At 41.6% G+C, this 27,681-nt stretch overlaps 1 protein-coding gene across 1 annotated transcript in view; it reads right to left on the bottom strand.

The window, feature by feature from the left end:
• Positions 1 to 27,681, bottom strand: part of KDM4C (lysine demethylase 4C) — a 418,075-nt gene that overhangs the window by 364,190 nt on the left and 26,204 nt on the right. The window contains exons 2-3 of the mRNA XM_068552402.1: positions 10,870 to 11,030; positions 5,079 to 5,254 (exon numbers count right to left, since the gene is read on the bottom strand). Of these exons, the coding sequence (XP_068408503.1) occupies positions 5,079 to 5,254; positions 10,870 to 11,013 (320 nt within the window). The 5' untranslated portion in view covers positions 11,014 to 11,030. The remainder of the gene's footprint in view (positions 1 to 5,078; positions 5,255 to 10,869; positions 11,031 to 27,681) is intronic.

Below are 27,681 nucleotides of genomic sequence, written 5' to 3'. Positions count from 1 at the left end.
ATGGTTGTTAGAATTTGCCTTATGTATTCGGGTGCTATGTTAGGTGCATAAATATTTATAATTGTTATATCTTCTTCTTGGATTGATCCTTTGATCATTATGTAGTGTCCTGTCCCTCCTTAGCTCTTGTAACAGTCTTTATTTTAAAGTCTATTTTATCTGAAACGAGTATTGCTACTCCAGCTTTCTTTTGATTTACATTTGCATGGAATACCTTTTTCCATCCCTTCACTTTTAGTCTGTATGTGTCCCTAGGTCTGAAGTGTGTCTCTTGTAGACAGCATATATACGGTCTTGTTTTTGTATCCATTCAGCCAGTCTGTGTCTTTTGGTTGGGGCATTTAATCCATTTACATTCAAGGTTATTATCAATATATATGTTCCTATTACCATTTTCTTAATTGTTTTGGGTTTGTTTTTGCGGGTCTTTTTCTTCTCTTGTGTTTCCTGCTTAGAGAAGTTTCTTTAGCATTTGTTGTAAAGCTGGTTTGGCGGTGCTGAATTCTCTTAGCTTTTGTTTCTCTGAAAAGCTTTTGAGGGACCTCCCTGGTGGCACAGTGGTTAAGAATCTGCCTGCCAATGCAGGGGACACAGGTTCGATCCCTGGTCCAGGAAGATCCCACATGCCACGGAGAAACTAAGCCAGTGTGCCACAACTACAGAGCCTGTGCTTTAGAGCCTGCGAGCCACAACTACTGAGCCCACGTGCCACAACTACTGGAGCCCGTGCTCCATAACAAGAGAAGCCACTGCAATGAAGAAGGAAGACAGCCACAAATAAATAAATAAATTTTTTAAAAAATAAAATAATTATCTTTAAAAAAAAAAGCTTTTGATTTCTCCTTCGAATCTGAATGAGATCCTTGCTGGATAGAGTAATCTCGGTTGTAGGTTTTTCTCTTTCATCACTTTAAGTATATCCTGCCACTCCCTTTTGGCCTGCAGAGTTTCCACTGAAAAATCAGCTGATAACCTTATGGGGATTCCTTTGTATGTTATTTTTTGTTTTTCCCTTGTTGCTTTTAATATTTTTTCTTTGAATTTAATTTTTGTTAGTTTGATTAATATGTGTCTTGGTGTGTTTTTCCTAGGGTTTATCCTGTATGGGACTCTCTGTGCTTCCTGGACTTGGGTGACTATTTCTTTTCCCATGTTAGGGAAGTCTTCGACTATAATCTCTTTAAATATTTTCTCAGACCCTTTCTTTTTCTCTTCTTCTTCTGGGACCCCTATAATCCAAATGTTGGTGCATTTAGTGTTCTCCCAGAGGTCTCTGAGATTGTCTTCAATTCTTTTCATTCTTTTTTCTTTATTCTGCTCCTCAGCAGTTATTTCCACCATTTTGTCTTCCAGCTCATTTATTCGTTCTTCTGCTTCCGTTATTCTGTTATTGATTCCTTCTAGTGTATTTTTCATTTCAGTTACTGTGTTGTTCACCTGTTTGTTTGTTCTTTAGTTCTTCTAGATCTTTGTTAAACATTTCTTGTATTTTCTCAATCCGTGCTTCCATTCTATTTCCGAGATTCTGGATCATCTTTACTATCATTACTCTGAATTCTTTTTCAGGTAGATTGCCTATATCCTCTTCATTTACTGGGTCTTGTAAGTTTTTACCTTGCTCCTTCATCTGTGACATATTTTTTTGCCATCTCATTTTTTTTTTTTTTAAATGAGTGGGATTGTGTTCCTGTTTTACTGGTTGTTTGGCCTGAGCCTTCCAACGCTGGAGTTTGTAGGCTATTGGGTAGAGCTGGGTCTTGGTTGCTGAGATGAGGAACTCTGTGAGACCTCATTTCGATGAATATGCCCTGGGGTCTGAGGTTTTCTGTTAGTCCAGTGGTTCGGACTCAGAGCTCCCACCGCAGGAGCTTCCCCCCGACCCCAGGCTTGCAAATCAAGATCCTGCAAACTGCATGGGCTGGCAAAAAAAAAAAGAGAGAAAATAACAAAGTAAAAAATAAAATTAGACTAGGAAACTAACAGATATTGTAGAAAGAATGTAAAAATAAAAATATAGATGAGTCAACAACCAGAAGGTACATCAGTACCACAATAGTAAAAAAGAGGAGGAAGGAAAGGAAAAAAAAAAAAGTGGGGGGGGAGGCCTTGGCTGTGGAGAGCGGGGCTTAAGCAAGGGTGAGGTCTGGGCAGTGGGTGGGGCTAATGCTCAGGACCCACAGGTCTGGACAAGGCCCTGTGGGCTGTGGGCGGTGGGGCTTAGGCTCAAGGAACAGAAGGGGCCCAGGCGTGCCCCCCCCCATCCCTGGTCTCAGAGTGCAGGGGACCTCACCTGGGAGCCCAGCAGGCTTCCTGGGCTCAAGTGGGTGGGACAAATGCCCTCCTCTCCTCTCCTGCACCTCCGGTCTGGGATCTGGGAGGGCCCTTCCCACCTGCCTCTCCTGATCTCCCCGGCCTCCCTCCTATGCCCCCAGGGCCAATATGGCCGGTAGGGTGGGGGGGGCACCTGGGAGAGCAGGGGACCAGCCTGGGAGCTCAGCAGGCTCCCCATGCCTGAGTGGGCAGGGCAATCGCCCTCCGCTCCTCTCCAGCTTCTTCTGGACGGCCCCTCCCACCTGCCTCTCCTGATCTCCCCGGCCTCCCTCCTATGCCCCCAGGGACCCACGTAGCCTGGAGGGGGGTTTTGTAAGCTATTTAATACTTTAAGAATGACTCTGGAAATAGGCACTAGAAGATGGAGAACAGAATATGGTAAACAGTTTATACTTATAAAAAGTTGGATAGGGACTTCCCTGGTGGCACAGTGGTTAAGAATCCACCTGCCAATGCCAGGGAAACGGGTTCGAGTCCTGGTCCAGGAAGATCCCACATGCCATGGACAACTAAGCCCATGTGCCACAACTACTGAGCCTACTCTCTAGAACTCACGAGTCACAACTACTGAGGCCACATGCCACAACTACTGAAGCCCGCACACCTAGAGCCCATGCTCCACCACAAAGAAGCCACCGCAATGAGAAGCCCGCACCGCAACAAAGAGTAGCCCCCTCTTGCCACAACTAGAGAAAGCCCATGTGCAGCAATGAAGACCCAACGCAGCCAAAAATTAATTAATTAATTAATTAAGTTAAAAGAAAAAAAAAGAAAAGAAAATATCTTTCTAACACTGGGTTAGGAAAAGAAAAGTTGGATAAAATTGCTTCTGCAATCTTGTTTTAGCATTGAACTTATTAAAGAGTTCTTAAAGAGTATGAAAGCAAACAAGCCTAGTCCATGATAAAAGTTTCACATTCTCAATCAGTGAAATCTGAAACAATGAGGCTTTACTAATGCCTATGAAAAACAATTCAATTGTTATAAAGCAGAAACTAACACACCATTGTAAAGCAATCATACTCCAATAAAGATGTTAAAAAAAAAAAATTCAAGAGGGACTTGAATTAATTATAAAATGTCTAATTGCTTTGGATTAGCCAGAATGCTCCATAATAGGAACTTCACACAGAAAAAAGATTCTTCAAGTACCATCAAGTGCTTACTATGTCAAATATAAATTTTTTTTTTAAAAGATATCAACTAAATTTATCCAGAGGACTTAATCTCATGAATACCCATCCAGAGAATTTAGACACTGATGTTTTTTGGTTGGATGATTGGTTGGTTGGTTTTGGGGGGGTATTTTTTTTTCCAGATTAATATTTTGATCTAAGGCCTTAACCACCATATCAGAAACTTTAAAAAAAAACGGGAGGGCAATTTAATAATAATCATAACTGTGATAGTTTCTAAAATATATCCACAAATTCTTTGATACACCTCCCTTCAAGACTTACAGCTTAATTCTCCTCCCCTTAAGTATGGGCTGCATTTGGCTTATAACAAATAGAATATGGCAGAAATGACAGTCAAGAAACAGGTCATGAAAAGACATTGTGTCTTCATCTTGGTAACTCCTGGATCACTTGCGTTGGAAGAAGCCAGCTGCCACAACATGAGGAGCAGTTCATGTGGCAAAGGACTCAGGACTCCAGCCAGCTGCCACGTAAGGGGAGCAATCTTGGGAGAAAATCTTCTAGTCACAGTCAAGCCTTCAGGTGACAGCAGCCCCAGCCAACTTGAATGCAACCTCAGGAGAGGCCCTGAGCCACAGCCACCTGGCTGAGCCACTCCCAGATTCCTGACCTTCAGAAACTGAGATGTTAAATGTTTATTGATTTAAGATACTAAGGTTTGGGGTGATTCATTAGATAGCAGCAGGTGACTAACACAATAATGGTGGCCCTTCAAGTCATTCAAGGATTTTCTTTTTAAATTACTCATCTTCTAATATATATAACTTATCATTTAAGACTTAAACATTGTCGGGACTTCCCTGGTGGCGCAGTGGTTAAGAATCCGCCTACCAATGCAGGGGACACGGGTTCGAGCCCTGGTCCGGGAAGATCCCACATGCCGCGGAGCAACTAAGTCCGTGCACCACAACTACTGAGCCCACGTGCCACAACTACTGAAGCCCACGTGCCTGTGCGGGAGTAGTTACACCATGGAAATAGGCAAGAACCACAAGTCAGGGTTCCCCCACCTCCCCGGAAAGTTGTTGGAGCCCATGCTCTGCAACAAGAGAAACCACTGCAATGAGAAGCCCGCCCACCACAATGAAGAGTAGCCCCCCGCTTGATGCCAACTAGGGAAAGCCCGCACACAGCAACGAAGACCCAACGCAGCCAAAATTAATTAATTAATTAATTAATTATTAAAAAAGAGGAATGCTTTTTTAAAAAAAAAAGACTTAAACATTGTCACACACAGAAGAAAATTTGCCTAACAAAGATGAATCAAGTGTAGAATCAAAAACTCATGGCAACTAAAAGATAGGAAAAAAAAATTTACAAATATTATGAATAAGATGATAAAATGAGGAACAATTTCCCTAGCAGTAGACTAAAGTAAGTAGGCAGGCAACCACCTGAAAAACAGAAAACAGTAACAGTTAAATGAGGACTGAAAGAGATTGTGCAGAAGACTCCTGCTTTTCACCACAAGCTCCCATCTACTTGGTTTCTTACCATGTTCACCTATATCTTTGAAAGAAGTAAAAATAGTAAACTGAATCTACTCACTTGCCACTGTTGGCCAGCTGCCTGAACTCCTTCACTGTCATGGCTTTTTTCTGGATGTTGTATTGAGTGAACAGTCCTGACTGCCCTGTGACCATCTGCTGAATTGGCGCTGGAATAAGCAAATTGTCAATGTCATCATAGCACTGCCTTGGCTTCCACTCCTTAGGAGGAATCACCTAAAAGGAAAATAATAAAAGATTATTTGGAAAACATTCCAAGCAGTTATTTAGCTTTCCTATTCCAACAGAATACAAGTGAAGAATTTCTCAGCATTTATATGACAAATGTGTAAAAGAACTGTGAAGATTCACATTAAAGGAAATGCTTACATTCTCCCAAATATTCACCTTACTGACATGACTTTTTTAAAACAGCAAAATTTACTGAGTACTCACTATACAAAATACTGTACTTGTATTAACTTATTTTTTAGTGGCTACTGTTAACCTCTCTATTTTAAAGGTAAAATTGAGAAACACACAAAAGTAAAAGAACTTGCTAGAGTTCAAGTGCTGTTTATAGTACCATGAGAAAAATAAGTATTGGTTTAGTTGATATTGTTTCTTTAAACACCTCTCACACAATATGGCAAATCAGAGCGGTGTGCAAGTAAATGTTTAACCAACAACTTTCTGGGGAGGTGGGGGAACCCTGATTTGTGGTTTTTGCCTATTTCCATGGTGTAACTACTCCCGCCATGGCCAATTTGAGCTTACCAATGTGATGTCACTGAACATGGGGTTGGAAAAGATGTGCACTCTCAATTCTCATGTGCCTGTATGAAGTAGCTCAGCACACCACTGCTTTCCCATAATATTTCAACACTTAATTACTAACAATGAAAAGATCATCAACAGTAAAACCAAAAATACATATTCATATGATCAAAAATTAGAAGGAACAAAGTTATGAATTGAGTCATGGTTTATAGCTGGAATTTATCCACCTTTAGAAGTTATCCTAATTTTTAGAGACAAACTTCTTTTAAAAACTTAATTGCAAAATATAGATAGCACACATACAGAAAATGCATAATCACAAATACGTAGCTTTGTGAGTTATTATAAAGCAAACACCAGAGTACCCACTGCTCAGGTGTGAGAAATAAGATACTGCTGGCACCCCAGAGGTCCTGATACCCTTTTCCAAATACATCCCTCTCTTACTCAAAAGGTGGTCGCTATCATGGCACTTACGCTATTAATCTCCTTGCTGGGCTTTATAGTTTTATGTCTGTGTGTAAACCCTAACAACAGTTTTTTAAATGTACAGAAACGTAAGCATCCATATATACATACATTCTTTATCTTTTATATTTTACTCAATATTTTTGTGAGATTCAAATATGATGACCTAGGTAACTGAAGTTCATTGACTTTCATTCCTACTTAGTATGCCTTCGTATAAATATTTATTTGTAAGGGTGACTACTTGGTGGTCACTTGTTTTTTTTCTAATTATTGGCAACTGCAAACAACACTATTAATATTGCTGTATGCATCTTCTGCTGCATGTGGGCACACGGTTCTCTAAAATACACACACGCACATACCCTCCTAACAGTGAAACTACTGGGACATAGGATACGTACAGATCAAATTTAATCGTTATTACCAAACTTTGGCCAAAGTGGTTGTACCATTTCATGCTCCTGCCAGCAATGTGTGAAAGTTCCTGTCGCTCCACATCTTCATCATCACTTTGCATTGTTGATCGTTTAAATTTTAGTCTTTCTGGAAGGTGTGTAATGGTACTCAGGTGTGGATTTTATTTGCATTTTCTGATAACTAAAGAAATCTCTTCATATATTCACTGATCCTACAGATATCCTCTTTCGTAAAGTGCTTATTCAAGCCTCGTGCTCATTTTACTATTGCACTGTCAGTCTTTTTCTTATTAATGTATAGAGATTCTGTATATAGGCTGGTTATTCTTAGAAGAATGTGTGTGTGTGTGTGTGTGTGTGTGTGTGTGTATTTGCAAATATCTATATGTATGTGTGTGTACATATACCAAATATCTTCTCTTACCCTGTAACTTTCCCTTCAACCTTCTAAACTGTATATTTTGATAAACATAAGTTCTTAACTTTAATATAATCCAATTTCTTCATTTTTTGCCTTGATCTTCTGTTTAAAATATATATATTTTCCTACTCTAGGGCATGAATACATTCTATTTTGTTTTCTAAGAGTTTTAAGGTTTTGTCTTTCACATTTTATCTACACTGCACCTGCAACTGGCTTTTGGGAAAGGTTTAAGTCAAGCTTCATCAGATGAGAAAACCTGAAGTCGGGGAAGGAGTGACTTGGCCAATGTTATACAGCTGATAAACGACTCTATTAATTCAAAAAAGAGGTGGGGGGAGCAGTCAAGTCTAAAATTAATTTAATTTTCATCAGCAATATGGCAATATTATACATTTTATTTTCTCCAAGGTATGTTAGCTTAAAATGAGACACATACTCAGTATTTTAAAAAGCATACGGACAATCGCACCAAATGGATATGGATAAACATACTACATTGTCTTGATCACATATTGAAAGGGGAGAGGGCAGTATTTGAGAGTGTTATAAATACTAACTTATTCTTCATCAGAAATAAATGTGAGTATTCCAAAATATAAAACATAGATTTATTCAGGCTCCTGTTTAGAAATATATCTACAATCAAAATCAATATTATGTTTAGAGTTAAATATTTTCCTGTGTTGTGAAAAACAAGGCAGTTGTTCACCCCAAAAAATTTTGAACAAAATTTTCTTCTCTAAAGTTAAAGAAGGAATACATTTACAAAACTCTAAATATTACCTTTGTGAATATTTCGTGCATGTGTTCATTTACTTCAGTTAAAATGTTCAGACAGAACTTTAAAAATCTGTAAGTTCAGGTCTATGACAAAAATCTTATTTTTTAACTATAATTTTAAATCTTAACACATCAGATTTTCTTACATAGGAATCATAAGCACACCATACTTAGGACTTTATATATATATATTTATATATATATATATTTCATATTACCATTTCCCCGACCCCAGCCTGGGCCCTATACCAGCAAAAATTGTCCAGCTAAAATCTGTATTTGCACTACTTATCCTGAAATATGTTGCTATTACTACCATCTACCAACTGAGAAAGGAGCAGGAGGAGGAAGGGCAGTGCTTCTTACACTCTTTCTTCACCTTTGGGCACAGATAGCTATCTGCACCCTCCAGGCTACTTGTGAAGCTCTGTATTATGCATAACCTCAGGCCCAGAACAGGCTACGTCCAGAACACTGCTGCCGAAGAATTTAGCCATTGCTCGTATAATAATGCTTCATCATAACCTTTCTCCACAAAAACAGTACAAGTTTTACATTTAAGGACACTGTCACTTTTCACTTTCGCAACTGGACTACCAACTTTGTAGACAGAAAGTCAGGGTGTCAAACCTCTCACTCTGGAAAAAAAAAGTTAAATCTAAAGTATAAATCTAAAAAATGTTATCAACCAGACTACCCTGACGGCGCAGTGGTAAAGAATCCGCCTGCCAATTCAGGGGACACGGGTTCGATCCCTAGTCCAGGAAGATCCCACATGCCGCGGAGCAACTAAGCCCCTGCGCCACAGCTACTGAGCCTGCGCTCTACAGCCCGCGAGCCACAACTACTGAGCCCGCAAGCCACAACTACTGAGCCCACGTGCCTCAAGCTCATGCTCCGCAACAAGAGGAGCCACCGCAATGAGACGCCCGCGCACCACAATGAAAAGCAGCCCCCGCTCGCAGCAACCAGAGAAAGCCCGCGCACAGCAACGAAGACCCAACACAGCCAAAAATAAATTAATTAATTAATTGATTTTTTTTAAATGTTATCAAGCAAGACAGACTGTAATCTGAGGCCAAAGTCACTACTATTGGAACTTCTCAACCACTTTCTTCAAATCATAAATTAAGACCAATTCATTAAATGGTGCATCAACAAAGAATTTCATAGGTGGTTCTGGTCCCCAGGGCTAGCCCTCTAAGTAAACTAGCAACATTAATGCAGTTTTTATCTTTACAATTTGATTTGATTTGGTGTAGTTTTATACATTTGCTGTTGCTGTAACTTCCAGAAAAAGAAGGAAATCAGGTGAAACTGGGTCCATGTGATTTGATGTAAAAGATGGCAAAAATGACTAGGAATAAAACAGTTTATTGTATGCCTAGTATAAGTAAAAGGAAATTACCACAAGATTGAATAAGTAAAAGGAAATTACCACAAGATTGAATAAATGAGGAAATTACCACAAGATTGAATAACTCCAGCTTTGTCAATGAGTCTCACTTAAAAAAAAAAAGTCTGGACTCAGGTTTGTCTGGTTTAACATTCAGAAAACTAACTGTAGTTCTCATTAATGTCATTCTGTCAGAGAACACCCAAGGCAGCACAGGTGTCCTCTGTGTGCCTGCAGCTCCCTTGTGAGGCTAGTTGCTGCTTCCTCTTCTAAGGTTACTAAACGTGCCCCCGACCACAGAACATTCACTAATCCCAGTGGAACACAGTAAGATATATGTTTTCAGGCAACAAAAGAGGGAGAACAACAGGACAAAGGGCTGCATTCAGAGCCCAGAGAAGAGGACAGACAGTCACCATAACACCCCTCTGCCCAAATAAAGCCCAAAACCTTGCTAACCGGTTCATTTTAAGTTTATGATCAAAATTCTGTGTGTCAAATGATTCTGAAATATCATTCTCTTCAACTTAAGCATGATTTTTTTCCTCCTCAAAGACAACCGGAAATGTTAAGCTTCCAAAAATGAGATCTTTAAGAGCGAACCTAACGAAAAGATTAAGGATAGCTCATCTGAGAAATTCACTATAAACCTTTATCTTCCTTTTCTCTCTCACCCACCCCTAATCAACTTTCACTCAACTTAATATCCCCAAATTTTAAACCTTTTCTAGGAGTGACTTGAACCATACATATCAAAGAACAGACTTCAAGGCAGAGATGTCAGAATAGTCCAAGGTTACAAGCAGCTGCGTCCAGATGCAGGAGGAGGACTTGAACACCAACCCCTGCAGTTCTGCAAGTTCTCTCCGAGGCTACTGTCTGCTCTCAATGCTACTGGACCTTCCACGGAGATGGGGTTCCAAGGAGAACCCGTGACGAGCCACAGTAGAGAAGGCTCTGCTGGGGCTCAGGAATTTATGTGGTGATGCCAACAAGTCTACAGAAACCCAGATTATAAACTTAACATTTAGAACAATAACAAAACGAAGCAAGTATCAATAAAATCTATTCTTGAGGAAAATTTTAAATTGAAATAGATTTCCATTATAGAAAGATACACCTATCTCAGGTTAAATTCAAATCTAGACAATCTCTCTTTCAAAGCTCTAACTCTGGGCTTATGGGGGCAACCCTGCAATGCAGTCCTCAGCGCCTTAGGAACCACCCTTATGTCCCTGAGCACATCACAACTACCCCTGACAAGACTCCCTGCTTCTGCTCTGCCTCCCCCTCAAATTCATTCTTCATGTAGAAGCCAGTGTGATCTTATCAAAATAATGTCACAAAAATAACAAATAAACAAACAAGCAGCCACCATATCCCTCCTCTCCTCTACTTTAAGCCTATCGATGCTTCCCACTGCATTAACTGCACTAATGGATTAACAAGAACAAAGATTTTGCAAATGTCTTCCTTTGGAAGAAACAAGTTTCTTGTTTCTTGTTCTTCTTGAAATCAAGAAGACTAAGCATAACTGAAAGGCCAAGTGATCATTTTCTGGCTTGAAAGATCTGAGGATAATCACCTTTGCAAGACCCGCTCGATGGGCTCCTTTAGACTCCATGTATGCGAGGTATTTGTTGAACTCCCGGAATTCCTCCATGCAGGGTCTGAAGGTCATGATCTTACAGCTGGGGTTGAGCGGACTCTCCACCTCGGCCACCTCCATGATGGCTGGGGCAGTCTCTGCAGAGAAGATGATGCGGGCATCAGTGCTGAGTTATTGGGTGGTGAGGTCAGTGGTCATTTCTCCCAAATAGCAGGTAAGCTCCCCCAGCAAAAACTCTTTTAGTTACTTAACCATTCCCTTCTACCACCCTGTTAGGGAGACTCCCTCATCTCTCCCCAGACTCCTGAAAAGAAAAACTGCCTCTAGTTACTCCTCCTCCCAAGCTCCTATTCCTGGCATTAAATCACTGACCTAATTATATTGCTCTCCTCCTCAGAGTCCTTCCTAGAAAGAATGAATTTTCTAGGGACTTCCCTGGTGGCACAGTGGTTAAGAATCCACCTGCCAATGCAGGGGACACGGGTTTGATCCCTGGTCCGGGAAGATTCCCACACGCCGAGGAGCAACTAAGCCCATGCGCCACAACTACTGAGCCCACGTGCCACAGCTACTGAAGCCCGTGTGCCTAGAGCCCGTCCTCCGCAACAAGAGAAGCTACTGCAATGAGAAGCTCATTCACCGCAATGAAGAGCAGCCCCTGCTCGCCACAACTAGAGAAAGCCTGCACGCAGCAACGAAGACCCAATGCAGCCAAAAATTAATTAATTAATTAATTATTTTTTTAAAAAAAGAATAAATTTTCTAACTTTGCAAGTTTACAGAAGGTGTTGTTCCTATGCACCAGCTCTGAAACAGACTCTCATTCATGCACCTGTATAAAGGCCTGGTGCTGGCTGAGAGGTTAATGGACAATATTCCACATCCCCAGCACAGGGCTTACTCAGGTGCACTTCTACTCGTCGTGACATGCTTTCCTATAATAACTTACAAACTATCGTGTCTGCAAAACCACCAGACACCAGGCTGAAGTACTGGAGACACAGAAAGGGGTAAGGTTGTCTTCCAAGCTCACTGTTTAGAGGCCGAACAAACTTCAATACAAAACTATACACAGGAAGGAGTTACTGACTCCACCTGAGTTACTCAGAAATGACTTCCCCAGAAAGAGGCAGAGTTAAGCCATATGAGAAGATGCAGAAGTTTGACAGATGAGAGAAAGAACACTTTACGTGGTGAAAATATTTGGAAGTTTGCAGGGATGGAGAGGGGAGGTTAGTTTGGAGCTTAGAAAGAAAAGATTATACAGGAGATCAAAGTAGAAAAGTAGGCAGTAGTAGTGCTGCGAAAACACAAACTTAATCCTGCTGTCGATGAACAGCATGATTCCTTCCACAAACATCTATTGAACACCTACTGTGTGCCAGGCATAGGGAATGCCAAGGTGATAAGGAGCATGGGCAGGCATGCGTGCCTCAGGAAGGAGTCCAGCCCCATCCCACTTCCAGATGCAGCAACACTGCCTGGCATCCAACAGCTCAGACAGCAAATCCTCTCAGAACAAAGCTTTCCTTGTCTAGTCTTTTTATAATAAATTTAATCTGCTTGACAAAAAGAGAAGTTGGGAAGGGATGGGGTAGATAAAGGGGAAAACATGCAAGGGGATAATAAGAAGTTAAAACAGATCAGGACTACAGATGATGTGATCAGCATTTACTGAAGGTTTAAATGAGCGTCTATCTCACAAAGTGCATGTGAGGAGGGGATTCCCTGGTGGTTGAGTGGTTAGGATTAGATGCTTTCACTCTGGGGCCCCAGGTTTGATCCCTGGTTGGGGAACTAAGATCTCACAAGCCATGCAGCGCGGCCAAAAACAAAAAACAAAAAAACAAAGTGCATGCAAGGAAAATGAGGTACATCAAAACTAAACCCTGCCAACCCTTCAGGAATTTATAAATTTGAAAATACTCTGTGTGGAGATATATTAATACACAACAGAAAATATTCTGTATTCTCCCTGCCTCAGAAAGGGGGCATGCAAATTAAAAACCTTGCACTCACCAGCCACTTCCCTTCAGGTGCACATGCCCAAATCCATGGGCTGCAGGATAAAAGTCTCACCTCTATACAGGATACACATAACCCTCTAGAAGCATCCAGATCAGGCCCTTGCAAGAACTATCATGGCCTCGTCCACCACCACAGCCTGCATTACACTGTATGCTCCAATAATACTCATTGATTTTTGCTTCTCTAAACAAGTACAGCTCTCTAGGCCTTTGCCCAAATTATTCTCTCCTGTTGGAGCAGCCTTTACCTGTTTCCTCACCTTTCAAACTCCTGTCCACTATGGAGATTCCCAACCCTCTGCGGCAGGCCTAGGTGAGCCACCCTGTGTTTCTCGACCTCCCTCTCTGCATTTCTCTTACATCAGCTGCCTGTCCCAACGGCACCTGCAACCAAACACTGAAGTCCAAGCTACTCAAGGGAAAGGCAGGACCTCCATCTCTTTAACCCCTGGCGTCCCATCTGGTACCCAGCCTGGCTCATAATATCTGCTGCAATAACTATTTGCTAACTGAATGAAGGAATAAATGCCAAAATGTCATTGAAGTATTTACATTAAATGATACCAAATGCAGGAAAAAGGAAAGCATTGGCCCCAAACATGGAAAAGTTACTTAGAAAACAGATTCATTTGACCAGTAATATTACCAGAGTAATAGAATATAAAAATCTGAGCAGTGAGAAAGGGGAAGAAGTCCCCAGAGCACCTCTTAGAAACATCTGGTACATGGAAGGCAGCCTTACTTTCCCACGGCTGAAGAACAAGGGCAGCCTGCCTCTTTCTCTAGGCAAAGGGCTTGAGAAGCCACTAAGGAAAATTTGGAAATTCAGCTGGTCATTCAACAACAAAGTACTGAGTGCCTGACTGGTGGGTGGACATTCAGAAAGGAATGAAACAAAGCCCTAACAGTAGTGGAGTGAAACAGACAATAAATAATAAGTGCTATGAAGAAGTAAACCAGGGTAGGGGCACAGAGTGCAAGAGGAGGGGTAGCTGCTTCACACGGGGTGGGCAAGGGAAGCCTTTCAGAGGCCTGAAGGAGGAAATAAACCATGGGATATCTGGAAGAAGAGCATCTGAGGCTAAGCCAACAGGAAGGAGCCTCTTGGGCTCTTCAAAGAACAGCAAGAAGTGAGTGTGGTAAGCAAGGGAGAGAATGGTAAGAGAGGACATGGGGCGTGGGGTGAGAGGGGAGAAAAGGGGTTTGGTTTTTACTCTAAATGAGATAGAAGTAAACTTGAGCTTCTTCCCCCTCTTGTACATCATGTTCTAACATGTGTTTCCCACCAAGGGGATGACATGGCTTTCTAAGGTAACGGTTCTGGAGAATGTTAAGCAGAGAAGTGAGCTGACTCATCCTTCTGGCTGTTATATCAAAAAAGGACAAGGCTAGAAGCATGGAGGCAATTTACACAAATCCAGGCAAACTAAAATGGTGACTTAGACCCGGGGTGGGCAGTGAGAAGTGGTCAGATTGCGGCTCTCTTCTGAACAAAATTTTGTGATAGAAGTGAGAAACAGAGGAGTCAAGATTTTGGTCTAAAAAACAGAACAATGGCTCTGATAAGAAACTGAAGCAGGGGCTTCCCTGGTGGCACAGTAGTGAAGAATCCGCCTGCCAATGCAGGGGACACGGGTTCGAGCCCAGGTCAGGGAAGATCCCACATGCCGCGGAGCAACTAATTTCATGTGCCACAACTACTGAGCCTGTGCTCTAGAGCCTGCGAGCCACAACTACTCAAGCCCGCGCACCTAGAGCCCGTGCTCCACAACAAGAGAAGCCACTGCAATGAGAAGCCCGCACACCACAGCGAAGAGTAGCCCCCGTTCGCCGCAACTAGAGAAAGCCCCCACACAGCCAACAAAGACCCAATGCAGCCAAAAAATAAATAATAAATATTTTTTTCTGAAAAAAAGAAAAACAAGCGATGAGACTGTTAAGATATGCAGCAAATACATAACAATCAGAATTAAACCCTCACCCTTGATCTAGCTTGCTAACTCATCTGAGAAGTAAACTTTGCCTCTTCCTAACGTCACTACTTCCTTGATTACACAAAACCAGTTCTAACCTCCAAATCAGGTACATTTACTAAAGACCTAGATAGCTTATATTTAGACCTTTTCAATCTATAAAGTTAATATATGATCATGATAAAATTTAAAACGTCAAAGTATCTTAAGATTTAATGTTAATCCCACCACCCAAATCTTTGCCAATATGACAGGCAAAAAAGTCTGGTGCAAAGTTTCATTTCTTTGATTACTAGTGATATTGATCATTTTTGGACATTTATAACCATTTTCATTTCATTTTGGGGTTGCCTACATACCCTTAAAAGTTAGTTTATAAATTTTCAGTTCCTTGAGTTTTTCCTAATCCACCTTTATCATTATTAAACTTAATCATGTTGCTAGGATCAAATTCCCAGCCCCGCTTCTCTCTCTTTTACCTTTATTTCTCTGAGCCAAGCAGAAAAGAAGGTTTAAAGTGCTCTTGCAACAATGTTTCCTAGTTGGAGAAAGACATATTTTGCAAGAAACATCTCTATGATTTTCTACTGAAGGTGATGCAATAGACATTTTTTTTTAATGCTACGCCTCTTTACAGACTGAGTCCCCAAAGTGAGTGACAACAATATCTGTGATAACTTTGTTATTTTGCCTCTACAGAGCTGGCCTTCAATGTTTTCAAGACCACTCAAACCAAATAATCATATTTATAGTAAGTACCCTAAGAACTTTTTTAATGAACTAAAGATCTTTTTCATTAAGTGGAAACAAAAACAAAAACTCTAACACTAATTCATACTTAAACAACTCACCCAAGCCTCTTTCCTGAAAAATTTTACCTTATCATGAAGGGAAAACATCTACTCTCCTTATTCTAATAATATATCTCTATTTGGTAATAAAAAAGAAACTAAGGCTGAGGCCTTCCTGCTAAATGTCAATCTATAGCCTATATTGCTTTCCTTATATACACCTGTATTTCTGACCTGTGTCCTGTTGTTTAAACAATTTCTGTGAGAAGAGTAAAAACTGATGGCTCTCACCATGGGAGTATTAGTTTCTTAGACAATGCCTGCCACAGAACTGGTCTACACTGAAGAGGACACTTGAGGATCTACTATAAAGCACAGCCCCCTGGGAGATACAGCACTCACCAGTTAAGCAGATAATGCACTTGGTTAGAAAGAAAAGGAACCGAGGGACAAATACCAGCTGGGCTAGTGTTCGAAGAGAACTCTGTTCCCGCCTCCCCTTGGCTCCTCATGAGGACTTACCCAAACTCTGGAGGCCATCCTTTCCAGTCCTCACTTACTTCTCCTTTCCTACAGTGAGATTTTAAAAAGAAATTGAGCAGCCAAGGCCTGGACAGAGCAGGTGCTACTACCCTGCTCTACTCCAGTCCCTGTGAGCCAGGTTCACCGGAGGGAGGGCCTAGGCCCTACCTGAGGCAGCTGGAAGTCTGGCCTTTCAGTTCCACCACTGCAGCTCACCCAGCTTGGTTTCACAGGGAGCTAAGTAAGCGTTTTCTTTGCAGGCAACCTTGGTGAGGCATTGTTATGGGTTGAATTGTGTCCCCCAAAAGACATGTCAAAAACTAAACCCTGGGCTTCCCTGGTGGCGCAGTGGTTGAGAATCTGCATGCCAATGCAGGGGACACGGGTTCGAGCCCTGGTCTGGGAAGATCCCACATGCCGCGGAGCAACTAGGCCCATGAGCCACAACTACTGGGCCTGCGCATCTGGAGCTTGTGCTCCGCAACAAGAGAGACCGCGACAGTGAGAGGCCCGTGCACTGCGATGAAGAGCGGCCCCCACTCGCCGCAACTAGAGAAAGCCCTCGCACAGAAACAAAGACCCAACACAGCCAAAAATAAATTTAAAAAAAAAACAAAAAAAAACTAACCCCCAATACCTGTGAATGTGACCTTATTTGGAAACTGGGTCTTTGTACATATAATCAAGTCAAGAGAGGTCAAACTCGATTAGGGTGGACCCTAGTCCAACATGACTTTGGTGTCTCCTTATAAAAGGGGAGGAGACTCAAAAACAAATTTATGGCAACCAAAGGGGAAACACAGGGGGGAGGGATAAATCAAGAGCTTGGGATTAACATATACATACCACTATATATAAGATAGATAACCAACAAAGACCTACTGCACAGAACAGGGAACTCTATTCGATATTCTGTAATAACCTATATGAGAAAAGAATGTGAAAAAGAATGAATATATGTATATGTATAACCGAATCACTTTGCTGTATACCTGAAACTAACACAACATTATAAATCAACTATAATCCAATAAAATTTTTTTTACAAAGGTGGGAGGGGACACAGACCCAGAGGGAAGAACACCATGTAAAGATGAAGGCAGATTGAAGCCATGCAGCTGCAAACCAAGGGATGTCAGCAAGCACAACCAGCCAAGAGAAATCACAGAACAGATTCTTCCCAGATCCTTTAGAGAACGCATGGCCCTTCTGACACCTTGATTTTGGCCTTCTAGCCTTCAGAACCGCAACTGAATAAATCTCTCTCGTTTTGAGCCATATGAGTTTGTGGTAATTTATTACAGCAGCCCTACCAACAAAGACCAGCATCAAAGGCCAGACTGGAGGGAAAGAAGTAGAGACGGCAACATTCTCCAACCCCAGTTTTATCAGTAGCAAAGCTCATAATACTCCGGCCTTCCATTTGACTCCTTCATCTTTCTCAATTGGTTCTAGACTTGGGTGGGAAAGGGAGGTGGCAAGCCTCTACATCGGCCATTAGCATCCCTAACCAGGTACAGAACCACAACAAGAGCATTTGGCTTTAAAGGCTGCTCTTTCCTGTCATCTGAGGACCCCACAGGCCTGGGGCCCTAAGTTAGAAAGCAAGACAGCAAAGAAAAGCTCTCGGTATGACGTACTGAGAAGGACACACCACCACGTATATGGCTATTCCTGCCAAAAATGTATGTAACCTAAATCTAATCACAATGAAAAGGCTAAATTAAGTGACATTCTTAAAAATAAGTGGTTTGTACTCTTCAAAAATGTCAGGGTCATCAAAGACAAAGAATGAAAAACAGTTCCAGATTAAAAGATTAATGTAGTATGTGATCCTCATATCATGGACCAAAAAACAAAAAATTTTTTCTCTTCTTTTTTTTTTAAGCGACTTAATGGTATTTTTTTTGAATTTTTGAATTTTATTTACTTTTTCATACAGCAGGTTCTTATTAGTTATCTATTATTTTTATTTTTTTATACTGCAGGTCCTTATTAGTCATCACTTTTATACACATCAGTGTATACATGTCAATCCCTATCTCCCAATTCATCCCACCCCCACCCCCACCCCCACCCCCTGCCGCTTTCCCCCCTTGGTGTCCATACGTTTGTTCTCTACATCTGTGTCTCAACTTCTGCTCGGTTCATCTGTACCATTTTTCTACGTTCCACACACATGCGTTAATATACGATATTTGTTTTTCTCTTTCTGACTTACTTCACTCTGTATGACAGTCTCTAGGATCCATCCACGTCTCAACAAATGACCCAATTTCGTTCCTTTTTATGGCTGAGTAATATTCTATTGTATATATGTGCCACACCTTCTTTATCCATTCATCTGTCAATGGGCATTTAGGCTGCTTCCATGACCTGGCTATTGTAAATAGTGCTGCAATGAACATTGGGGTGCACGTGTCTTTTTGAATTATGGTTTTCTCTGGGTATATGCCCAGTAGTGGGATTGCTGGATCATATGGTAATTCTATTTTTAGTTTTTTAAGGAACCTCCATACTGTTCTCCATAGTGGCTGTATCACCTTACATTCCCACCAACAGTGCAAGACGGTTCCCTTTTCTCCACACCCTTCTTCTCTTTTACTACAAAGAATATTTGTGGGACAAATGGTGAAATTTGAGTAAGATTGGTAGATGAGATAATAGAACTGTGTCAAGGTTAATTTCTTGATCCTGATAACTGCACTGTGGTTAGAGAATATTCTTGTTTTTAGGAAATATATGATGATGTATTTACAGGTAAAGGGGTATTACAAGTTACTTTCATACGGTTCAGAAAACAATATGTGTATACACACATACACACACACAGAGTAACAGAGAGAAAGTGAGAGTGAGAAAATGATGAGCATGGAACAACTCTAATATTTGGAAAATCTAGATGAAGTGTATGGGAATAACTTTGTCTTTTGGCAAGTTTTCTGTTATTCTGAATTTATTTCAAAATAAAAAGTTTAAAAAATAACAACTAACAGGAGTCAGGTCAAAAGGACATAGGAACACTTTGGGAGGCAGAAGATAGCCATGGTGGCCCCATGCAGCATGATAGAGCCTGACTGGGATGAAAAGGACATTCGTGCAAACACAGCAGCAGCAATGAGAACATGGATACATACTAACTGGTAATGGGAGCCAAGATTCTCACTGTCGGAGAACGGAGTTCACAAATAAAAAGAGGGAGGAAACTAGAGTTAACTTACGGCACGGAGGGAATTTAGAGGTACTGGTATAAACTCACAGTGTGTGTGTGTTATGTGCATATATGTATATGTACATGTATATGTACAGATAATTCCTTAGCTCTGCCCACTGAGAGGCTTGGAGAGCAGTAACACCCCAGTACCAATGATCCCTCAAATCTCTGTTGCTAAATACTACCATTCTCCACTAAAAGGAACCAGGGCTTCTTGGATAAAAGTCTGATTCCATGGCAGGGGAAGAAAAACTACAAGGTGGGCCTGGAATATCTTGCGCTAGAAAGTAAGGAAATACTCAAAAGAACAATGGGGACATGTCAAAAGGACAGAAAAGCCAACTTGAAGGGACTTCCACGGGCTAAATCTGGGGGAACTGAGCATAAAAATAATTGATAATAATAGACTATAATCAACGAAATAAAGCAAGAAACCATGAGTCTGTAGTGAAATAAATACACTAAAATATTTTTAAACCTGTAAGTCTATAATATTCCTTAAAAAAAAAAAAAAGATCAATCACCATTGGAATACATCAACATAATACTCCAAAGATTTAAGATAAAAGGAAGGGGGACTTCCCTGGTGGTGCAATGGTTAAGAATCCGCCTGCCAATGCAGGGGACACAGGTTCGAGCCCTGGTCTGGGAAGATTCCACATGCCGCAGAGCAACTAAGCCCGTGTGCCACAACTACTGAGCCTGTGTTCTAGAGCCCGTGAGCCACAACTACTAAGCCCACATGCCACAACTACTGAAGCCCACATGCCTAGAGCCCATGCTCTGCAGCGAGAAGCCACTGCAATGAGAAGCCCACGCACCACAACGAAGTGTAGCCCCCACTCACTGCAACTAGAGAAAGCCCGCGTGCAGCAACAAAGACCCAAAGCAGCCAAAAGTAAAATAATAAAAAAGTAAAATAAAATAAAAGGAAGGAATCAAGCCCTTGTCTTTCCTGAACAAATGATATTTTAGGTGAGGAGGAGAATCTGTGACCTCAAAATATGTCACTTTGGCATGTGGATTCTTTTGAGCTGAAGGCAATCAAGACCCAGCAGAGTCAAGAAAAACTTTTACCTATCCCTTAACTACCTGAAGAATTTAGATAGGGAGCCTGGGTCAGAAAGAGAGCTATTACCAGAGATAGCTTTTTATCTGAAAGACCTACCTGTACAACAGGGCAAACATCGACTATCAAACATCCGCTCTTCTTATTGTCCAGTGAATTACCCTCCTCACCTTTGAAGCCCCAGGCCCCTATCCCATTCCTTAGCTCAAGATGGCATATGAGCCTCAACTGCCCAACCTGCCCTTGGGTCTCATATACTTGGGGCTCCTGTACATATGAAATTAAATCTAGTATTTTTCAAAATTGTTTTTCTCCTATTAATCTGCCTATGTCAATTTAATTATTAGACCAAAGAATCTAGAAGGGAAGAAGGGAAATTTTTTCTGCCAGTACATAGGGTAAGCAAAGAATTAATGGTAGAAAGTTCTTTATAGAAAAATTCCAACTAATAAAAGTAGAAAAAATAACACAATTCTATGATCACCATTTACCTTTTTTTTTTTACAATCCCTAATAACATAAAGAATATACAGAAACATCATCAATAGATGTTAAAATCAAGAGTTGACAAGTTAATAGGAAGTTTTATAATGGAGGAATCAGCCTCACAATCGGTGGACTAAGTAGACATGAAGCAATGGAAAATATATAACATCACCTATTAATCATACTGACCCAAAAAAGTAAATCTGAATCTAAACCGAGCCATTAAATCTAACTACCAGTGGTCAGGAAATACAGGGGCTAGTGGAACAAACTAAACACCACCACAAGAAAGCAACACGTTAAACACTGAATGTGGGATAGTCTATATTCCGAAAGCCAATGGGGGAGGGGGAGGTGGGAGGGGTGGGAACAAGGGACTGTTACAGCATTAAAAATACATGATAGATATGAATTAAAACTATATGCATCACCAGATAGTTACATAGAAAAGCAGTAGAATGATGGAGCAAAGGAGAAAAAAATAAGATTAAAAGAGAAATAGCAAAACTGGAACAAAAAGGGTCTTTTATATGTTTATATGTATATACATATCAATACTCTGCTCTGTTATAAACCAGAAAATGCCTTGGAAAATTCCTCATTTAAAAGGCATAAAGGGCTTCCCTGGTGGCACAGTGGTTGAGAATCTGCCTGCCAATGCAGGGGACACGGGTTTGAGCCCTGGCCCAGGAAGATCCCACATGCCGCGAAGCAACTAAGCCCGTGCACCACAACTACTGAGCCCGTGTGCCGCAACTACTGAAGCATGCATGCCTAAAGCCCATGCTCCACAACAAGAAAAGACACTGCAATGAGAAGCTTGCACACCGCAACAAAGAGCAGCCCCCGCTCGCCGCAATGAGAGAAAAGCCCAGGCACAGCAACAAAGACCCAACGCAGGCAAAAATAAAATAAATAAATTTCTAAACAATAATTTAAAAAAATAAAATAAAATAAAAGGCATAAATTAGGGACTTCCCTGGTGGTCCAGTGGGCCACCGCTCTCCCAATGCAGGGGGCCTGGGTTCAATCCCTGGTTGGGGAACTAGATCCCACATGCATGCCGCAACTAAGAGTCTGCATGCCACAACTGAAGATCCCACATGCTGCAACTAAGACCCAGCACAGCCTAAATAAATAAATAATAAAAGGCATAAATTAGAACACTGAACTTTTTGGATTCAATACTCAGACTTTTTTTTTCTGTCTGCCCTGTTACTTTCAACTTACAATGTTCAATGGCTGAGTATCAGAGTTCCTTTATCACCAATCAGATTCCACTAAGTAGGCAATTATTAGAAAATGGATGGGTGGGGGGGGAGGCAAACTTCCATTCAGTTATAGCTTGTGCAACATAATAACCACCTAATTGTTAGAAATCCTATTATCCTTTTCCCTTGGGATGAAGTTTCCATTCATCACTATCAATACAATGACCAGAGACTTCCCTGGTAGTCCAGTGGATAAGACTTGGCACTCCCAACGCAAGGGGCCCGGGTTCGATCCCTGGTGGGGGAACTAGATCCCGCATGCATGCTGCAACTAAGAAGTCCGCATGCTGTGGTGAGGATCCTGTGTGCTGCAACTAAGACAGGCACAGTCAAAATAAATAAATATTAAAAAAAAAAAAAAATAGGGCTTCCCTGGTGGAGCAGTGGTTGAGAATCTGCCTGCCAATGCAGGGGACACAGGTTCGAGCCCTGGTCTGGGAAGATTCCACATGCCGCAGAGCAACTAAGCCCGTGTGCCACAACTACTGAGCCTGTGTTCTAGAGCCCGTGAGCCACAACTACTAAGCCCACATGCCACAACTACTGAAGCCCACATGCCTAGAGCCCATGCTCTGCAGCGAGAAGCCACTGCAATGAGAAGCCCACGCACCACAACGAAGTGTAGCCCCCACTCACTGCAACTAGAGAAAGCCCGCGTGCAGCAACAAAGACCCAAAGCAGCCAAAAGTAAAATAATAAAAAAGTAAAATAAAATAAAAGGAAGGAATCAAGCCCTTGTCTTTCCTGAACAAATGATATTTTAGGTGAGGAGGAGAATCTGTGACCTCAAAATATGTCACTTTGGCATGTGGATTCTTTTGAGCTGAAGGCAATCAAGACCCAGCAGAGTCAAGAAAAACTTTTACCTATCCCTTAACTACCTGAAGAATTTAGATAGGGAGCCTGGGTCAGAAAGAGAGCTATTACCAGAGATAGCTTTTTATCTGAAAGACCTACCTGTACAACAGGGCAAACATCGACTATCAAACATCCGCTCTTCTTATTGTCCAGTGAATTACCCTCCTCACCTTTGAAGCCCCAGGCCCCTATCCCATTCCTTAGCTCAAGATGGCATATGAGCCTCAACTGCCCAACCTGCCCTTGGGTCTCATATACTTGGGGCTCCTGTACATATGAAATTAAATCTAGTATTTTTCAAAATTGTTTTTCTCCTATTAATCTGCCTATGTCAATTTAATTATTAGACCAAAGAATCTAGAAGGGAAGAAGGGAAATTTTTTCTGCCAGTACATAGGGTAAGCAAAGAATTAATGGTAGAAAGTTCTTTATAGAAAAATTCCAACTAATAAAAGTAGAAAAAATAACACAATTCTATGATCACCATTTACCTTTTTTTTTTTACAATCCCTAATAACATAAAGAATATACAGAAACATCATCAATAGATGTTAAAATCAAGAGTTGACAAGTTAATAGGAAGTTTTATAATGGAGGAATCAGCCTCACAATCGGTGGACTAAGTAGACATGAAGCAATGGAAAATATATAACATCACCTATTAATCATACTGACCCAAAAAAGTAAATCTGAATCTAAACCGAGCCATTAAATCTAACTACCAGTGGTCAGGAAATACAGGGGCTAGTGGAACAAACTAAACACCACCACAAGAAAGCAACACGTTAAACACTGAATGTGGGATAGTCTATATTCCGAAAGCCAATGGGGGAGGGGGAGGTGGGAGGGGTGGGAACAAGGGACTGTTACAGCATTAAAAATACATGATAGATATGAATTAAAACTATATGCATCACCAGATAGTTACATAGAAAAGCAGTAGAATGATGGAGCAAAGGAGAAAAAAATAAGATTAAAAGAGAAATAGCAAAACTGGAACAAAAAGGGTCTTTTATATGTTTATATGTATATACATATCAATACTCTGCTCTGTTATAAACCAGAAAATGCCTTGGAAAATTCCTCATTTAAAAGGCATAAAGGGCTTCCCTGGTGGCACAGTGGTTGAGAATCTGCCTGCCAATGCAGGGGACACGGGTTTGAGCCCTGGCCCAGGAAGATCCCACATGCCGCGAAGCAACTAAGCCCGTGCACCACAACTACTGAGCCCGTGTGCCGCAACTACTGAAGCATGCATGCCTAAAGCCCATGCTCCACAACAAGAAAAGACACTGCAATGAGAAGCTTGCACACCGCAACAAAGAGCAGCCCCCGCTCGCCGCAATGAGAGAAAAGCCCAGGCACAGCAACAAAGACCCAACGCAGGCAAAAATAAAATAAATAAATTTCTAAACAATAATTTAAAAAAATAAAATAAAATAAAAGGCATAAATTAGGGACTTCCCTGGTGGTCCAGTGGGCCACCGCTCTCCCAATGCAGGGGGCCTGGGTTCAATCCCTGGTTGGGGAACTAGATCCCACATGCATGCCGCAACTAAGAGTCTGCATGCCACAACTGAAGATCCCACATGCTGCAACTAAGACCCAGCACAGCCTAAATAAATAAATAATAAAAGGCATAAATTAGAACACTGAACTTTTTGGATTCAATACTCAGACTTTTTTTTTCTGTCTGCCCTGTTACTTTCAACTTACAATGTTCAATGGCTGAGTATCAGAGTTCCTTTATCACCAATCAGATTCCACTAAGTAGGCAATTATTAGAAAATGGATGGGTGGGGGGGGAGGCAAACTTCCATTCAGTTATAGCTTGTGCAACATAATAACCACCTAATTGTTAGAAATCCTATTATCCTTTTCCCTTGGGATGAAGTTTCCATTCATCACTATCAATACAATGACCAGAGACTTCCCTGGTAGTCCAGTGGATAAGACTTGGCACTCCCAACGCAAGGGGCCCGGGTTCGATCCCTGGTGGGGGAACTAGATCCCGCATGCATGCTGCAACTAAGAAGTCCGCATGCTGTGGTGAGGATCCTGTGTGCTGCAACTAAGACAGGCACAGTCAAAATAAATAAATATTAAAAAAAAAAAAAAATAGGGCTTCCCTGGTGGAGCAGTGGTTGAGAATCTGCCTGCCAATGCAGGGGACAAGGGTTCGAGCCCTGGTCCGGGAAGATCCCACATGCCGTGGAGCAACTGGGCCCGTGAGCCACAACTACTGAGCCTGCGTGTCTGGAGCCTGTGCTCCGCAACAAGAGAGGCCGCGATAGTGAGAGGCCCACGCACTGCGATGAAGAGTGGCCCCCGCTCGCCGCAACTAGAGAAAGCCCTCGCACAGAAATGAAGACCCAACACAGCTAAAAATAATAAATAAATAATAAATAAATAAATTTATTTTAAAAAATATATATATATATACGAAGACCAGTAACCATATTGCTTAATTAGGCCATGCCCAAATCCTTAGGTGGAAGCACTAGACAAAACAAAAGGTTACGGTAACAAATGACAGTTACTCCACTTTCTAGCAATTCAACTAAACTGACATCACAGTGGTAATATCAACCAAAGAAAATGGCATCTTATACAAAATTACCATCACAATGGGAGTTGAACTAAATCATTTGGTATATTTCTTTCAAATTGTGACTGTCTTCACTTAAGAGGCAACCAAGTAAAGAGGCAAGACCTGACCTTAAAGTCAAACCAGTCAGATTCTAATCCTTCCCACATGCCTCCTACACTTAATAGCTGCAGGGCATCAAGAAAATTACTTAAACTATGCCTGATTCCCCATCAGTCAAATGAGATAACACTACCTCCTCTACAGCACTATGATGGGGACTCAATAAGTTGCTAAATAGAACACTTTAGCACACTGCCAGGCTATAGTAGGCACAGATGTTGGCTTTTAAAAAACAAACAAAAAAAAACCTATTCAAATTAAATCTCTTCTATTAGCTTCTTCCCCACTGCCTACAGACATGCTCAAATCTCTCCCATATAATTCTTAAAGGCTCCCTGTACACCATGGCCCCTCCTACATAGACCTCAGCTACAGCCTTCAGCCTTCTTTACCCAACCCTCATAGACAAAACCCAACAGAGAATAGCCTACACTCATTTTATCTGCTTCATCTATTCAATCTTCAATCCCACTGCAATCTGACATCTCCATGCACCAGTGCATTGAAATCATTCTGGAAAGGGTTGCCAGTGACTTTCCAATTGCTATATCCAATAATGTTGTTCTTAATCCTCTTACCAACCTCTCTGCAGTCTTTATAACTGGACAAGTCCTCTCTTGCCACAGCTTCTGGGGATGGTGGGACATACACCATCCCCTTGTCACTCTCTTATCGTCACTCCACTTTCTGGAACTGCTTTCCATGCTCCTCTTCAGCCAAACCCCTCACTACTGATAGACTGCAAGGTTCTTTCTGTGGTTGTCTTCCCTCTACACCAGACACAGACATTACGGGAGGGTTCATCCACATTGGCCTCAACTGTCCTCACCAATGCCTCAGAAATACACAGCAGGGCTTCCCTGGTGGCACAGTGGTTAAGAATCCGCCTGCCAATGCAGGGAACATGGGTTCAAGCCCTGGTCCAGGAAGATCCCACATGCTGCAGAGCAACTAAGCCTGTGCGCCACAACTACTGAGCCTGCACTCTAGAGACCTCGAGCCACAACTACTGAAGCCTGCGTGCCTAGAGCCCGTGCTCCGCAACAAGAGAAGCCACCGCCCTGCGCACTGCAACAAAGAGTAGCCCCCGCTCGCCACAACTAGAGAAAGCCCGCACGCAGCAACGAAGACCCAACGCAGCCAAAAATAAATAAATTAAATAAATAAATTTTTAAAAATCATATTAAAAAGCTATTAATGAGATTTAAAAAAAAAAAAAAAGAAATACACAGCAAGAACCTCTCTCCCCTGAATCCAAGTCCAGTAAATCTAAGTGCCTACTGGGCATAGCCATTCAGAGATGATTCTCACACTCAACAGAGACAAAACTGAATCTAAAATTTAACAGGGATAAAAAGGAATCTTTCCTCCAAAATCTACTTCTCTATCCCAAAGTCTCCATCCTGGTTCATTCAATCCATCCATAGTCTTGCTTGTCTTTTTGTGACCAACACTGACCGGCACTAATCCTCAAAGAGCTTATGTGTAAGAGGGAATACACAGGTGGTTATGATACCACAGGCCAGGTGCTGCAATAAAGAGAAGCACAGAGCACCATGAGAGCCTTTAGTAGTACAAGAACAGTGGGATCCAACCTTAAAGAGTGTAAAGGGAAGGGAGAAGGAAGAACATCTCCTACACAAGCCCTGCCCTACACTGCAAGGACCACATCAGAATCCGAGGAGCCATCCTGAGCCCTCCCTCACTCTCCACTTCCATGTGGATGCCAACTGTTGTCTATTCAACTTCCTGAATATCTTTCATATCCATTCTCTAATCTCCATTCCCAATGTTACTATCCTAAGTCAAGCTTTGGTCCTTTCTTTCCTAAACTACTCCAAGAGTCTTTGCTGATTTACATACCTTT

The sequence above is a fragment of the Eschrichtius robustus genome, chromosome 10 (assembly GCF_028021215.1).
Source record: "Eschrichtius robustus isolate mEscRob2 chromosome 10, mEscRob2.pri, whole genome shotgun sequence".
Classification (NCBI taxonomy): Eukaryota; Metazoa; Chordata; class Mammalia; order Artiodactyla; family Eschrichtiidae; genus Eschrichtius; species Eschrichtius robustus.
The sequence above is the reverse complement of the archived record's forward strand: the minus strand, read 5'-3'. Positions and strand labels throughout refer to the sequence as shown.